This window comes from Cebidichthys violaceus, unplaced genomic scaffold (assembly GCF_023349555.1).
Source record: "Cebidichthys violaceus isolate CVI_PGR_0920_01 unplaced genomic scaffold, fCebVio1.0.p SCAF_15, whole genome shotgun sequence".
Taxonomy (NCBI): domain Eukaryota; kingdom Metazoa; phylum Chordata; class Actinopteri; order Perciformes; family Stichaeidae; genus Cebidichthys; species Cebidichthys violaceus.
Genome location: NW_027176318.1, coordinates 10,878,754 through 10,890,961, shown reverse-complemented (window position 1 = coordinate 10,890,961; position 12,208 = coordinate 10,878,754). Strand labels below are relative to the sequence as shown.

General features: G+C 42.2%; 2 protein-coding genes and 1 pseudogene across 3 annotated transcripts; 1 reads left to right on the top strand and 2 right to left on the bottom strand.

Moving 5' to 3' along the window:
• Positions 1-38: 38 nt before the first annotated feature.
• fastkd3 (FAST kinase domains 3) lies at positions 39-3,319 on the bottom strand. Of its 2 annotated transcripts, none has more exons than XM_068709983.1 (7): positions 3,233-3,319; positions 1,420-2,903; positions 1,036-1,121; positions 778-952; positions 622-691; positions 406-520; positions 39-246 (listed from the first exon to the last, which is right to left on the bottom strand). In XM_068709983.1, the coding sequence occupies exons 2-7, from the start codon at positions 2,879-2,881 to the stop codon at positions 148-150; spliced, it is 2,007 nt and encodes a 668-aa protein (XP_068566084.1). In that variant the 5' UTR covers positions 2,882-2,903; positions 3,233-3,319; the 3' UTR covers positions 39-147. The 2 variants fall into 2 exon arrangements, with proteins under 2 accessions (XP_068566084.1, XP_068566085.1); XM_068709984.1 differs by having other exon boundaries at positions 3,037-3,296.
• A 1,217-nt stretch (positions 3,320-4,536) lies between these two features.
• LOC137871908 (amine sulfotransferase-like) lies at positions 4,537-6,602 on the top strand (annotated as a pseudogene).
• Positions 6,603-7,589: 987 nt separating this feature from the next.
• myl12.1 (myosin, light chain 12, genome duplicate 1) lies at positions 7,590-10,095 on the bottom strand. Its single transcript, XM_068709982.1, has 4 exons — positions 9,992-10,095; positions 8,599-8,805; positions 8,203-8,364; positions 7,590-8,112 (listed from the first exon to the last, which is right to left on the bottom strand). The coding sequence occupies exons 2-4, from the start codon at positions 8,780-8,782 to the stop codon at positions 7,940-7,942; spliced, it is 519 nt and encodes a 172-aa protein (XP_068566083.1). The 5' UTR covers positions 8,783-8,805; positions 9,992-10,095; the 3' UTR covers positions 7,590-7,939.
• Between the last annotated feature and the right edge of the window lie 2,113 nt (positions 10,096-12,208).

Genomic DNA, 12,208 nt, shown 5'->3' with positions numbered 1-12,208 from the left:
TTTATTGCCAAGTTAAATATGTAGAAATGCAAAATCAATAAGTTAAAAAGGCATTATTTATTTGTATGTACACTGAATTGAAAAAATAAATACAGATTTCTTGAAGCAAGTTAACTAAAGCAATGCACAGCTTTCCCCGTCGTATCGTCACCAGCTCAGCCTGTATGTGTGAGGGAAGATTCTTTGGTGCAGATACTCCACCACGCTGGTCTTGTTCCGCAGCTTTTCAAATTCATAGTGAGGAATCTAGAAAAAAATGAAACGCTTACAGTCATTTCATAAAAACGAGAAACGTCAGAAGGTCCTGTGATACAATCTTGTAATAAACAATTTGGGCAGATGAAACATCTGGCACGAAAATGCCAGATGTAACGGAAAAAATAAAAGTGAAGATGAGGGTCTAACCTGAACGACTTCATATCCCAGAAGCCTCAGGTGTCGCTGCTTCATGGCCTCTTTTCCAAGCAGCTGCCTCGTGTTCGTAGTGAACCTCTTCTGTCCGTCAATACAGAGAGCGATCCTGCAGCGCATCAATCCACCCACAGCAACGTGTTATTAAAACCGGTTATCAAACCACTTCAACAGATGAACTTTGGAAGGATTCTACATAAAACCAGTTACCTTTTGTATACATCGTCAACATGACTGGCAGGCAGCACATATCCTTCTTCATCGAGTTTTATCTCCACATCTACAAGAACAAAAAGAAAAGGTTGTTGATCCTCTTTAGGTTGACTACGGGAAACATTTTAGGAGATAAAACGGCTGTTATGTTACCGAGCGTGTAGCAGTACGGCGTCAGAACTTTGGATCCGAAGTATGATCGAGCCCCGAGCAAATCCACCAGTCCATTTTTCACAGAGTTGTACAGATGTGCGTCCACGGGCGTCTCCAGAGAGCGTCCAGACATGAGGAAGGACTTGACGCGGTACTTGGGAAGGAGCCTGGGACCCTGAGGAGACAACACAAGGTGTGAAGGAACACAAATACCATGCAATGTCATTTCTAGTTGAAAGTACATTTTACATATTGTACCTCATAGAAAGGACACTCCAACTTCAAAGTCATGTAGAGCTGGGTCAGCTGTGCCAGGATGATCCGGTCCATTCCTGTGCCCTGATCTGGAACACAAGCAATCTTAGTCAATGATGCGTCTCAAGAGGACAAACTCCCCCCATGCAATAGCTGTTGTGTGTGTGTGTGTGTGTGTGTGTGTGTGTGTGTGTGTGTGTGTGTGTGTGTGTGTGTGTGTGTGTGTGTGTGTGTGTGTGTGTGTGTGTGTGTGTGTGTGTGTGTGTGTGTGTGTGTGTGTACACATTAGACCAACATAAATGCAACAGTGTCACTATTAGTGTTCTTTTTAAGCATGCGTTTGTGGGACGCGTGTACATATCGCAGGTGTCTCTCAGGATGCTTCACCTTGCAGTTGCTGTAGGAAGTAACTGCTGAATACTTTAGAGACAAAGTTAACAGGGAACCTCTCCACCAGGGTGCAGGAGTGGAGGAGGTTGAGCAGCGTCCGGGGCTGGAAGTGTGAAAAGCGCATCCGCAGGATGGTTTCAACTTTCCCGAAGACCTCGCCAGCGTTGGGAGGAGCGTAGCCGAGCTTTCCGAAAGCCATGATCTGCCTGGCCACCTGGCTGGTGCTGTAGTCGGCCGCTCGGTACACGAAGCTCTCCGCAACAGCATCGAATACAGTCGGGGACAGGATGTTCCTCCGGCCGAAGAACTGGACCACTTTGGTGACCGTCTCTGGGTGTGATGTGAAGGTCATCGTGGGCACATACCTCTCCATCGCCTCCACGAAGTAATGATCACTGTGGCCGAAGTGCATCAAGGCCCCGAGCACAACGGTGAGCTCCTCGTCGGTGAAGTGAGGTACATGCCGTACAGCCTGTTTGCACAGATTGATCACGAGAGGCATGGCCTGCGTCTGGTTCAGGGTCACGAGAGCACTGAGCAGCCCGCTGACAGCTGGAGGATCCATGCGGGCGGTGACGGTCACGGCGTGGGAGTGCATGGCGTTCAGCAGGTCCCGATGTTTTCCATCTTGACCCACGTCGCCTTGCAGAAATCTATAGGCAGTGGTGAGATCCGCAAGGCTCCACTGGGCCGGCTCCTGCTTCTGGATTTGCTCCATCACCTGCTCCAGCATCACGCAGCCAGGACCCTCCAGAGCCAGCATTGCCCGGCCCAGGGTGCACAGCTGCCCTACACTCATCTGCCCTCTGTCCAGTCTCTCCTGGCTCTCGGACACCAGCCGCACCATCAGCGTGCTCCACGGATCCAGGAAGAGGCGGGTGCACGCCAGGAGAGCTGACACCAGTCCAGCATCCGTCAGCCGCACAGAGTCCTGCTCCAGCTGGAAGCACAGAGCCCTGATGGTGTCCTTCTCCAGCACCGTAGGGTCCTTCAGGGAGCCGCTCTCCTGCTCCAGGTCGGCCACGCGGTGAAGTGCTGCTGCAGCCATGGTGTCAGACATGATCCCCACGGTGCGCAGCAGTGTGAAAACCTGCCGGGACGAGGAGCAGCCCGCTAGACGCTGCAGGAAAGCCTGCTCCTCTGCAGCTGTGGGTCGGTGCAGCTGGGTCAGACGGAACCGAGGCCCCGAATCTCTGTGGAGTCCCACAGAGCTGCTAGCGACAAAGGACGGCTCCTTAGCCATGGTGGTCAGGTTTCTCGTCCCACAGTCCAGCTGGAGCTTCTTGCAGCCCCGTCTCCGGATGCAGCCGCCAGCTGAGGTATACAGGCAGGCTACACATACGGGCTGTTCACCGCTGGCCCTCAGGAGCCCGGTGGTGCACACAGGTCCAACAGGAAGGTAGCGTTGGACCCCGAACTGCCTGAGCAGCGGAAAACTCTGGATCAGCTTCAGAGCCATGACCAGAACTCTTCAGACCCGGCTGAAAAACCATGAAAAACACAAACTTTAAGAAACAAGAACACGTTTATTTGAAGACAACGCACATATTTCCTCTATGTGTCGTTAACTATATCAAAAGATCACCCAGTTTACAAGTAATGAGAGTAACTTACTCAGCATCGTTCCTCTTCTGTTAACTAACCAACCTTGAGGGTGCTGTTAGCTAACGTTAGCCACTTAGCTGCTAGTTCCCTGGCTGGCGCAGAAGAGTCGCGCTGATCTGATTAACGTGCTTAACGGCTGACACCTCGACACAGAGTGACACACAAACAACGAATGACAAGCTGAAACCGGTAAAAAAATCCATACCGTGACATTCCGACATCCGCACGAGGACACAGAACCGGTGACAGCGAAGATGTGTCCCTAACGTGGTTCCGTACGGATCTTGAGGCGTTCAGGGAACCTCGTTATGCGGTAGTTTCGGAAGCACAACATTGGATTATAACTATATACATCCAGTGGACAAAAAAGTCATAGTATAGCATGACAAAAATGTCATAGTATAGCATGTCGAAAAAAGTCATAGTATAGCATGATGAAAAAAGTCATAGTATAGTATGTTGAAAAAAGTCATAATATAACATGTCGAAAAAAGTCATAAAAACGTCATAGTATAGTATGTCAAAAAAAGTCAGTATAGTATGATGAAAAAGTCATAGTATAGCATGTTGAAAAAAGTCATGGTATAGCATGATGAAAAAAGTCATAGTATAGCATGTTGAAAAAAGTCATGGTATAGCATGATGAAAAAAGTCATAGTATAGCATGATGAAAAAAGTCATAGTATAGCATGTTGAAAAAAGTCATAGTATAGTATGTCAAAAAAAGTCATAGTATAGCATGATGAAAAAAGTCATAGTATAGTATGTTGAAAAAAGTCATAGTATAGCATGATGAAAAAAGTCATAGTATAGTATGTCAAAAAAAGTCATAAAAACGTCATAGTTTAACATGTCAAAAAAAGTCATAAAAACGTCATAGTATAGTATGTCAAAAAAGTCATAGTATAGTATGTCAAAAAAAGTCATAAAAAAGTCATAGTATAGCATGTCAAAAAAAGTCATAGTATAGTATGTCTAAAAAAGTCATAGTTTAGTATGTCAAAAAAAGTCATAGTATAGTATGTCAAAAAACATACTAAGTTGACATACAAAGACATACAAACATACAAAGTTGACATACTTTTTTTGAAAGTATGTCAAAAAAAAGAAATAAAAAAGTCATAGTATAGTATGTCTAAAAAAGTCATAAAAACGTCATAAAAACGTCACAGTATAGCATTTTCAAATACTTGCCTATCATCAGCTGGCACATGCACACATCTACATTAGTGGCCTGTGCAATTATCTGACATCTGAGTCTACAGCCATGCCAGCAGCTTTGTGAGGCAGGGAGCAACTACAATTTAAATCTGAGTCACACATAAAACAGATTTCAACCAGGGTTTGAAACTGCTTCAATATCGTCAGTCAACTCTTTTTCCCACCACATGTACCTGGTGCACAGAACGTGTTCATCTTGTTAATCTCGTTAAAAACAAGACCAAACCAGGTGTAAACCGGAACAATGCTCTAACACACATCTTATACAATACATAGTTTAACGTCAGGCTCACGTCTTCATTCCTCAGTGGAGGAACGGCAGCAGTGGATCCCTTCAAGTGCTTCTCTTGACGTGCTCACCTGCTGTAAGTAGGAACATATATCAAACTTCATACACAATTCTATGTAAGAATACTAAGAATACTTGTATGAATTCACTCTCATATATGTTTAATTTTAGCATCCATGGATTCTCTGGACCTAGTGAGCCCTTACCTGTTCAAGTACAAAAGGAGGAACTTTCTGGTCAAGGACAAATTGCGACCAACAGACCTTGATGCTCTGCAGCATTTTGAGACCCGTCCCACTGACATCTTCCTCGTCACGTACCCCAAGTCAGGTCAGTTGTTTTCTATAACTTTCTGCTAAAATCGACACTTTTACAGCTTTTTTTTTATCACACAACTGTTTACAAGCATATATATCAAGCATGAGTGAATTAAGTGAATGAAAACACTGTATAGCATGTGTGCTTTGAAAAGTGGGCATCGGTGACATTTTTACTCAATTTTATTGTCTCTTTAGGAGCTAGTAACTGTAACTGTAGTTCCTTTTTCAGCCCTAAGTAAAGTCTTCTGGTCTCTGTCAGGAGAGATAGATGGGTTGGTTTCCGCTGGTTTATCGTTGGTTTCTAGAGCCTTCAAGGATTTTTAAAAATGTTTTCTCAAGTCAACCATCGCTATGCCCCCACCCCTCAAGCGCAGACTGGCCAATTATAGCGTAGAAACTGTTCCGCTCGATAGACATTCATGCAGTCTTCTGCTGATTTAACTTGTAGTTCATGGTGCTGACAGGTGTTTAACCACATTTATATTCAATGATGGTAACAGAAACACAAGCTGGTCTGGTCTGGTATGTTCATTTTCCTCTGTTTTATTAAAAACATTCCATATTTTATTTGACTCTGCAGGTACAATATGGATGCAGCAGATCCTGGTCCAGATCATGGATGCTGCACACCCTGAATCGGCAGAAGATACTACCAACAGGACAAGACTTCCTTGGCTGGAGGGGAGAACTTCGGACGACCCTTCCAGAGAAAGGCCTGATCCTCGAATCTTTCGCTCGCATCTGCCCCTCGACATGTCAGGGAGTGAAAGCCAAACAAATCAAGGTAATTTACAATATTCAATTCAAGCACTGATTTAAGCATCCGTCTGTAGCCGAATTCACAAAACATGTTTGTTTTTTTGCTTTAGGTTGTGTATGTTTGGAGGAACCCCAAGGATGTCCTGGTGTCGCTCTATCACTTTGCCCACAGTTGGGTGATGCTGGAAACACCTCAGAGCTTTGATGATTTCTTTCAGCAGTTCCTGGATGGTAATGGTAGGTTCAGTATTATATAGTTACTTAAGTTTTAGAAAACAAACATTAACCTCATACAATACCAGCAAGAATCACTCACCTTTAGATTTTGTTTTCAGCGCTGACACACAAATCTTTTCTCCAACAGCTTACATGGGATCATGGTTTGATCACATCCACGATTATCACAAAGCACAAGACCAACTGGACATCTATTTTGTGCAATATGAGAACATGTTGAAGGTTAGGAATCTTCTTTCTTCTATTGTTTTTTTATAGAACATTTGACCTTGATAAAAATATAGAAATGAGTTGAGTACAGTAGCAATGATTAACACATCTTTGATTGACAGGACCTCAGAGGAGAAGTTGTGAAGCTTTGCTCTTTCCTGGGAAGAGATCTGACAGATGAAGTCATTGATCATGTTGTGGAGATGTCCACCTTTAAAAACATGAAGACCAACCCCAAATCAAACTACAAGGACTTGGTTGAAATCGACCGCTACAAGAAGGAAACCATGCGCAAAGGTTTGTTTCCACTACTTTTGTCATCATTTACAGAGAAGAAATTTACTTTTAATGGTGGCCAATAACTAAGCAGCAGACCAGTACAGACGGGTACATCTCAGATTTGTTTCCGTATCCTAACAGGTATAGCAGGTGACTGGAAGAATTTCTTCACAGTGGCCCAGAATGAACAATTTGACAACGTGTTCAAGGAGAAGATGAGCAACTTCCCGCTGACCTGCATCTGGGAGATTAAAGAATAGCTCCTCTTAAAATCAGCCCAGCCCTCAAGTGGAGAGTTTCCCTCAACATGTCTGCACGGTCACAAAAAACCTGTTTCATTCTGTAATGGTAATTTTTTACGTAGTATAATTCTACTCAGTATATTGTATTCATGCATAAGTAATTTTGCTCTGAACTTTGTTGAAAACCATGTCTCTGTTGTGCAAAAGAAGAATTCTCCCTTGCCTGTTCACAAAGATAACTAACTGTGTTGTATGAGAATGTTCCACAACCAAGGCCTTTGGGCCGCTTGCTTTGGTTGCTGGCCGTTTGTTTTTCATTGTTGTTTCTATCAGTCTGAGACCAAAATGTCTGTAACGTTGGCCATCGGACCCTACCTTTGCTCATTCTGTATAAAGAAAGCTTGTTCACTTTTTTCGAGGTTCTTCCTCACTGAGACTGTACGCATTCTGTTGTGATGAATGAAAAAAGATGAGTCATAACATGATGAAAAAAGTCATAGTATAGCATGTCGAAAAAAGTCATAGTATAGGCATTAGAAGTGTACATGTTGAGCTCATGTAGATACTGCTGGTAAAGTAATTGAAACCTGACACAAGCACAGATGGGATCAACTGCATCACGCACGTCTAATAGCTCAGAGTCCTCACTTGTCTGTTAAATTAGGGGTTTTTAATGATGAAGCCACTTGATTTTCATGACACACTCACAGCGATATTCAGGTGATCATGGCATTCGGACAGCTTTTCTTTGAGTTGTTGAGACACAAAAAAAGCTTAGTTTTTACTAACGGTGGTGTTCATTTGCCCTTAGAGAAAGAATTCAGCTAGCGCTAGTATGCACACGTTGAATGAATTCAGCGAGGAGGTAAGAGTCGACTTGTCAAGTCTTGACAAGCACCGAGGGGAGGAAAAAATGTGCATAAGCACCTTAGTGATAAACAAAATAAAGACAGAATAATGCACCACTTATTTCAGTTGTCATTTATGGAAGGGAAAAAGTCAAAATACAACTTGATAGATGGCTTTATTTAAAAAGATTATATTATAAAATGTAAAAAGTCAGCTAAACCTGATCACATGAATTGCAAAGACTTATCCCTTAGAGCTTCCAAGGTGCTGCCACTTCACATCTTTACATGACAGGAAAAACATTTTACAACCCATTTTTCTCTTCTCATTAGAGATGTGTACATTTGGCAATACTGGAAGTTCACAACAAACAAGAGTGGATAGTTATTGCTTTGGTTTAGTTTAAAATGGGGTTCGTACTGGAAAGTTGACAAGCAGCACCGTGATCTAGCTGACGGAAGAGGAGGAGGAGAAGAGGGTGGAAAGAATTACGCTGGTGCGGCTCTTTAATCGTCCTTGTCCTTGGCACCGTGCTTTAGGATGCGTGTGAACTCCACGTAGTTGAAGTTGCTCTTCTTGTCGATGGGGGCCTCTCTGAAGAGCTCGTCCACCTCCTCATCTGTAAACCGGTCACCCATTGTTGTGAGCAGGTCTCTGAGATAGTCTTCCTGGATAGAACCTGAGTGGAAAACAGTCAAATCAGATGAGGCTAAGACAAGGCAACTTCATTTGTAAAAACACTTTTCAAGCGCTTTACGTCTGAATGTACCTGTCCCCTCCTCATCGAAGCAAGCGAATGCATTTCTGATCACATCCTCGGGGTCTGTGCCATTGAGCTTCTCCCCAAACATGGTGAGGAACATGGTGAAGTTAATGGGTCCAGGAGCTTCCATCATCATCGCCTCCAGGTAATCATCAGTTGGATTTTTCCCTATAAATAGAGCAGAGAATGGTGCACTTAGTCTGGAGGGTTTCAACTACAGAGGTGGTTTAAGGACAAGCGACATTAACTGATGATTGAAACGTTTGCTTTTAGAGCTAGTTTTAAAACCGGTGAACAGCGTAGGTGCACACCCACATGAATAAAGTGCAGAACTGCGTACAGCTTCTTACAGATATGTTTGATGAGCCAAGTAAAAACTGACTCAGAGACTCTCCTACTCACCAAGCGAGGCCAGCATGTCGTGAAGGTCCTCTTTGTCCACGAACCCATCACGGTTCTGGTCAATCATGTTGAAGGCCTCCTTGAACTCCTGGATCTGAGACTGGTCAAACATGGCGAAGACATTGGAAGTAGCGCGCTGAGGGCGCTTCTTCGTGGTCTTTCCCTTTGCCCTTTTGCTAGACATTTTGACTTTTTTTTTTGTTTTACCTGTGGAAATAAATACATGTTTATGATTACATGTTTCATTATAACAGGCAGGAAGATGACCACTATCAAATGACAATGTAAATACAATAAGGAGAGCGGGAAAAAGACATAATACTGGCCCAATAACAAAGCAAAAAGATGACACACGGGGGAGACCTTCTGGTCAAAAGGTTATGTGGATCAGAGAGTTACTCAAAATAAGATTTTGTCATCCACGCCCCCCAACTCTGTGGAAGGGTATCTAAATTCTCTGGCAGCGATTCCCCAGCGTGGTGTCCCTCACTGAGCTATAAATGGAAATGTTCCCCAGCTTTCTAGGTTGATTAGCTCACTGAAGCCAGGAGAATTAGTGATGCGAGAACAGATGCCCTTATCAGGCAATGTCTTGAACGAAGACGCTCTCCTACATCCACGTCTGGATGTTGACAGACGTCGATATTTCTGCCACTGGATGTTGATGGAAAACGGTCTCGGCCGCCTTGGACAGCGAGTGCTGCGTAGAGCTTTGCCTTTTATTGAGACACTGTTAGTACATGGCTCGATATTATCTATGAGAGTTTTATACATGACGTTTTAATGTTCTGAGTTAGGACTGTGCTTAAGCATTCAGTCTATACACTGTCAATCATATGTTCCCAATGTGACACTCAAATAATTTTTGTTACAATAGCATAGAAAAGAACCAATATACAGATTATAATAAATGAACAGCAAATAATTGTACGTATTGCAATACTGTTATTTTTGTTTTAAAACAGTTTGTCTTTACAATCACAAAGCACTAATTATAAAGTTTAAAATGCCATCAAAACATGTACAGAAGAGTTCCCAATATATCAAATAAGTAGCTTACATTATGGTGACTTACTTAAGTTAGCGATGCACAGTCATCCTCATCTACAACTCATCCTCGTGTTAAATTGTTCTTAAAAACTAATTTTAGTCCATTTCCTGGATCCTTAGTAAGTACGTATACAGTTGCGGCCTAGCTTGAGCCATAACAAATTATTAGCCGCGAAGCTAACAGCTAGCCGTGTTTTCAATGCAAAGTGGCACAATACCATATTCACACATACGGCATTCCTTTAAAATCACCACTATCTGTTTGACGTACTGATAGCGAAGCATTTCTGCTGTAGATACGTGTGGTGTGCAGAGAAATAAAGTCGAAACAGACAAGTCTTACCTGACAACTACACGACACTTGTCAGCTAGCCCGATGCTGCTCTTTTCTCAACCACCGCCCTTCACTTCCTGATAATCATGTTGGGTTCCGTACAAAACATTCAGATCAAACCAAGTGAGGGAAATAGGGGACATCATCAAAGCATGACGCTATTATTACTCTCTTGAAAAACAATGTGTGCGTTGTTTCGATCTGAACACAAGAGTTACATATATCTTACCGAACTTCATTCTAAAACAGATCCTATTGATTAATAATTAAGGGTATTACAATTCATAATGCTCCGTTACACCCCCGATGGAGGAAATGTAACTTCCACAAACGCTCCCTTGCCTGCGTTGACATTCCTGGATATGCCCTTTTAAGGGAAGAAAGATACACATCGTCCTTTGTGCAATTAAGGCAAGGGGAAACTAAAATGACCCCCCGTGGGAAAACATGGGCGTTACTATGAATAATGCAAACTTATTCTTTATTTAATTTTGTTGTCGTTGATGCTGTTAATCTGACTCAAATACTCTCATTACATGTATCTCAGCTGGGTGTTATTTATGGTATTTTGTAGTATGTGGCAGTTGTCAACTTGTTTATGTTGTTTGTACTATGTTTATTTATTATATTATATTTAATATAAAAATATGTATATGCTGCTTTCTCGGCCAGGTTTCTCTTGTAAAAAGAGAACTTAATTTCAATGGGACTTAACCTGATTGAGTAAAGTTAAAGTTCACACACTTAAACCAATACAATAAGAGGAAAAACGTTGATAGAAAGGATATGAATAGATAGTGACTGCCCACCGAGGGTCAAACAACAGTTGGTCACTTCTGTAAAGGGAGGCTTACTGCTGCCGAGCTTCTAAAGCAAGATATTAAACTGTTGAGTCACAGGTTGAAACAAGCTGCTGTCTTTTTTGTCCAGTTGTCTTATCACTTTTAAAGTTGATAACGAAACGGCTGAACATATGCCACGAGTCACTCATAGTTATACTGTATGTTGTAACCAAACAAGTCACCAGTAGAGCTGTAGCTAGTAGTCCTAAAAACACAAGTTAACTTAATTAATGATGGTTAGATAGGAGTTGAGTGATTAAAAAAAAGGTCTTTCAAATGATCAGGCACAAACTAGCAGTGTTTATTATCATGCTCTAGCCAATTAAAGGACAGACATAGACACTGATTTAAATAGTGCCACAGACAGATAAGGAAAAAAAACTGTTTTTTATCATCAACAGCTCGCATGTATCTAGAAATTAAACATTTAATTTCTGGGTCTAACTAATTTGATTGCACACTTTTCAAGTGGAGGCAGGCACATTTTTTAACTGCAAATTTCATAGTTTCCAGTTGATCTCTTTGTAGGTGTTCATGGCGGGCCCTGCCGAGTCAAATGTTTTATTATGTAGTGTCACCTTAAACCACTGGAGTGTGCTATAGCTTCAGATAAAAGCTCACCTTTTCTCAGCGATATTATAGACAGTTTCTTGAGGCCATTAATAGTTTGTCTCAAGCATGTCACCCAATCCTGTGTGAGAGCTCATTTAATTTGTTCATTTCTAGAACTGTTATCATTAAACATTCAAGTGGCTTCAGTGTGTGGGAGTCATACTAAGCGGAGCATAAAAATACCCCAAAGAGATCCCATGAGACATCCATAGGAGCTGGAATTTCCTGGACAGCTGAACCCAGTGACAGGGTGCTAACATGCATGTGATTCAGTACAGCCGTATTCACTGGACAAACAGACTAGTGGGGAATTCAACATAATAATACAACTTATCTGCAGAAGGCCTCAAAATGACCCCAGAGTTGAAGCACCTTTCTGACTTGTCAACATTATACATTATAGGCTTCACGGTTTGCAGGCTGATTGTATTGGATTGTAATAGAGTACAATAGGATGAAGTCATCTGGGGACTGTGTTATCACGCTCCTGGGAAGATATTCTATTGAGTTTTTCTAGTCAGATTAGAGTAAAGCCCGGGAATCTGTGATAACATCTACAGAGATGCTATTCTTTGACATTTAGTCACGTTATCCTGGAGGTTACTGTACCTTCAGGGGTCTAACAAGGTGCTAATACACAGACTTTACGATATAAATATATTTAATTAACTGTCATGGGGATATTATTTACTGTAGCATTCTAAGTCTCACTTTCCCGTGTTTTGGAAGGGTATATTTACACAGGCTTAATTCTCAGGAAGATAAATAGATA

What these genes read in the sequence shown, in the direction of transcription:
- fastkd3 (XM_068709983.1), bottom strand. Translation starts at nt 2,881, where the DNA reads ATGGCTCTGAAGCTGATCCAGAGTTTTCCGCTGCTCAGGCAGTTCGGG. An exon ending in CTTCCTACAGCAACTGCAAG is followed by an intron (nt 1,122 to 1,419) that starts GTGAAGCATCCT and finishes CTTGTGTTCCAG; the next exon opens with ATCAGGGCACAGGAATGGAC. An exon ending in GCCGTACTGCTACACGCTCG is followed by an intron (nt 692 to 777) that starts GTAACATAACAG and finishes TTGTTCTTGTAG; the next exon opens with ATGTGGAGATAAAACTCGAT.
- myl12.1 (XM_068709982.1), bottom strand. Translation starts at nt 8,782, where the DNA reads ATGTCTAGCAAAAGGGCAAAGGGAAAGACCACGAAGAAGCGCCCTCAG. An exon ending in CGACATGCTGGCCTCGCTTG is followed by an intron (nt 8,365 to 8,598) that starts GTGAGTAGGAGA and finishes CTCTATTTATAG; the next exon opens with GGAAAAATCCAACTGATGAT. An exon ending in CTTCGATGAGGAGGGGACAG is followed by an intron (nt 8,113 to 8,202) that starts GTACATTCAGAC and finishes TTTTCCACTCAG; the next exon opens with GTTCTATCCAGGAAGACTAT.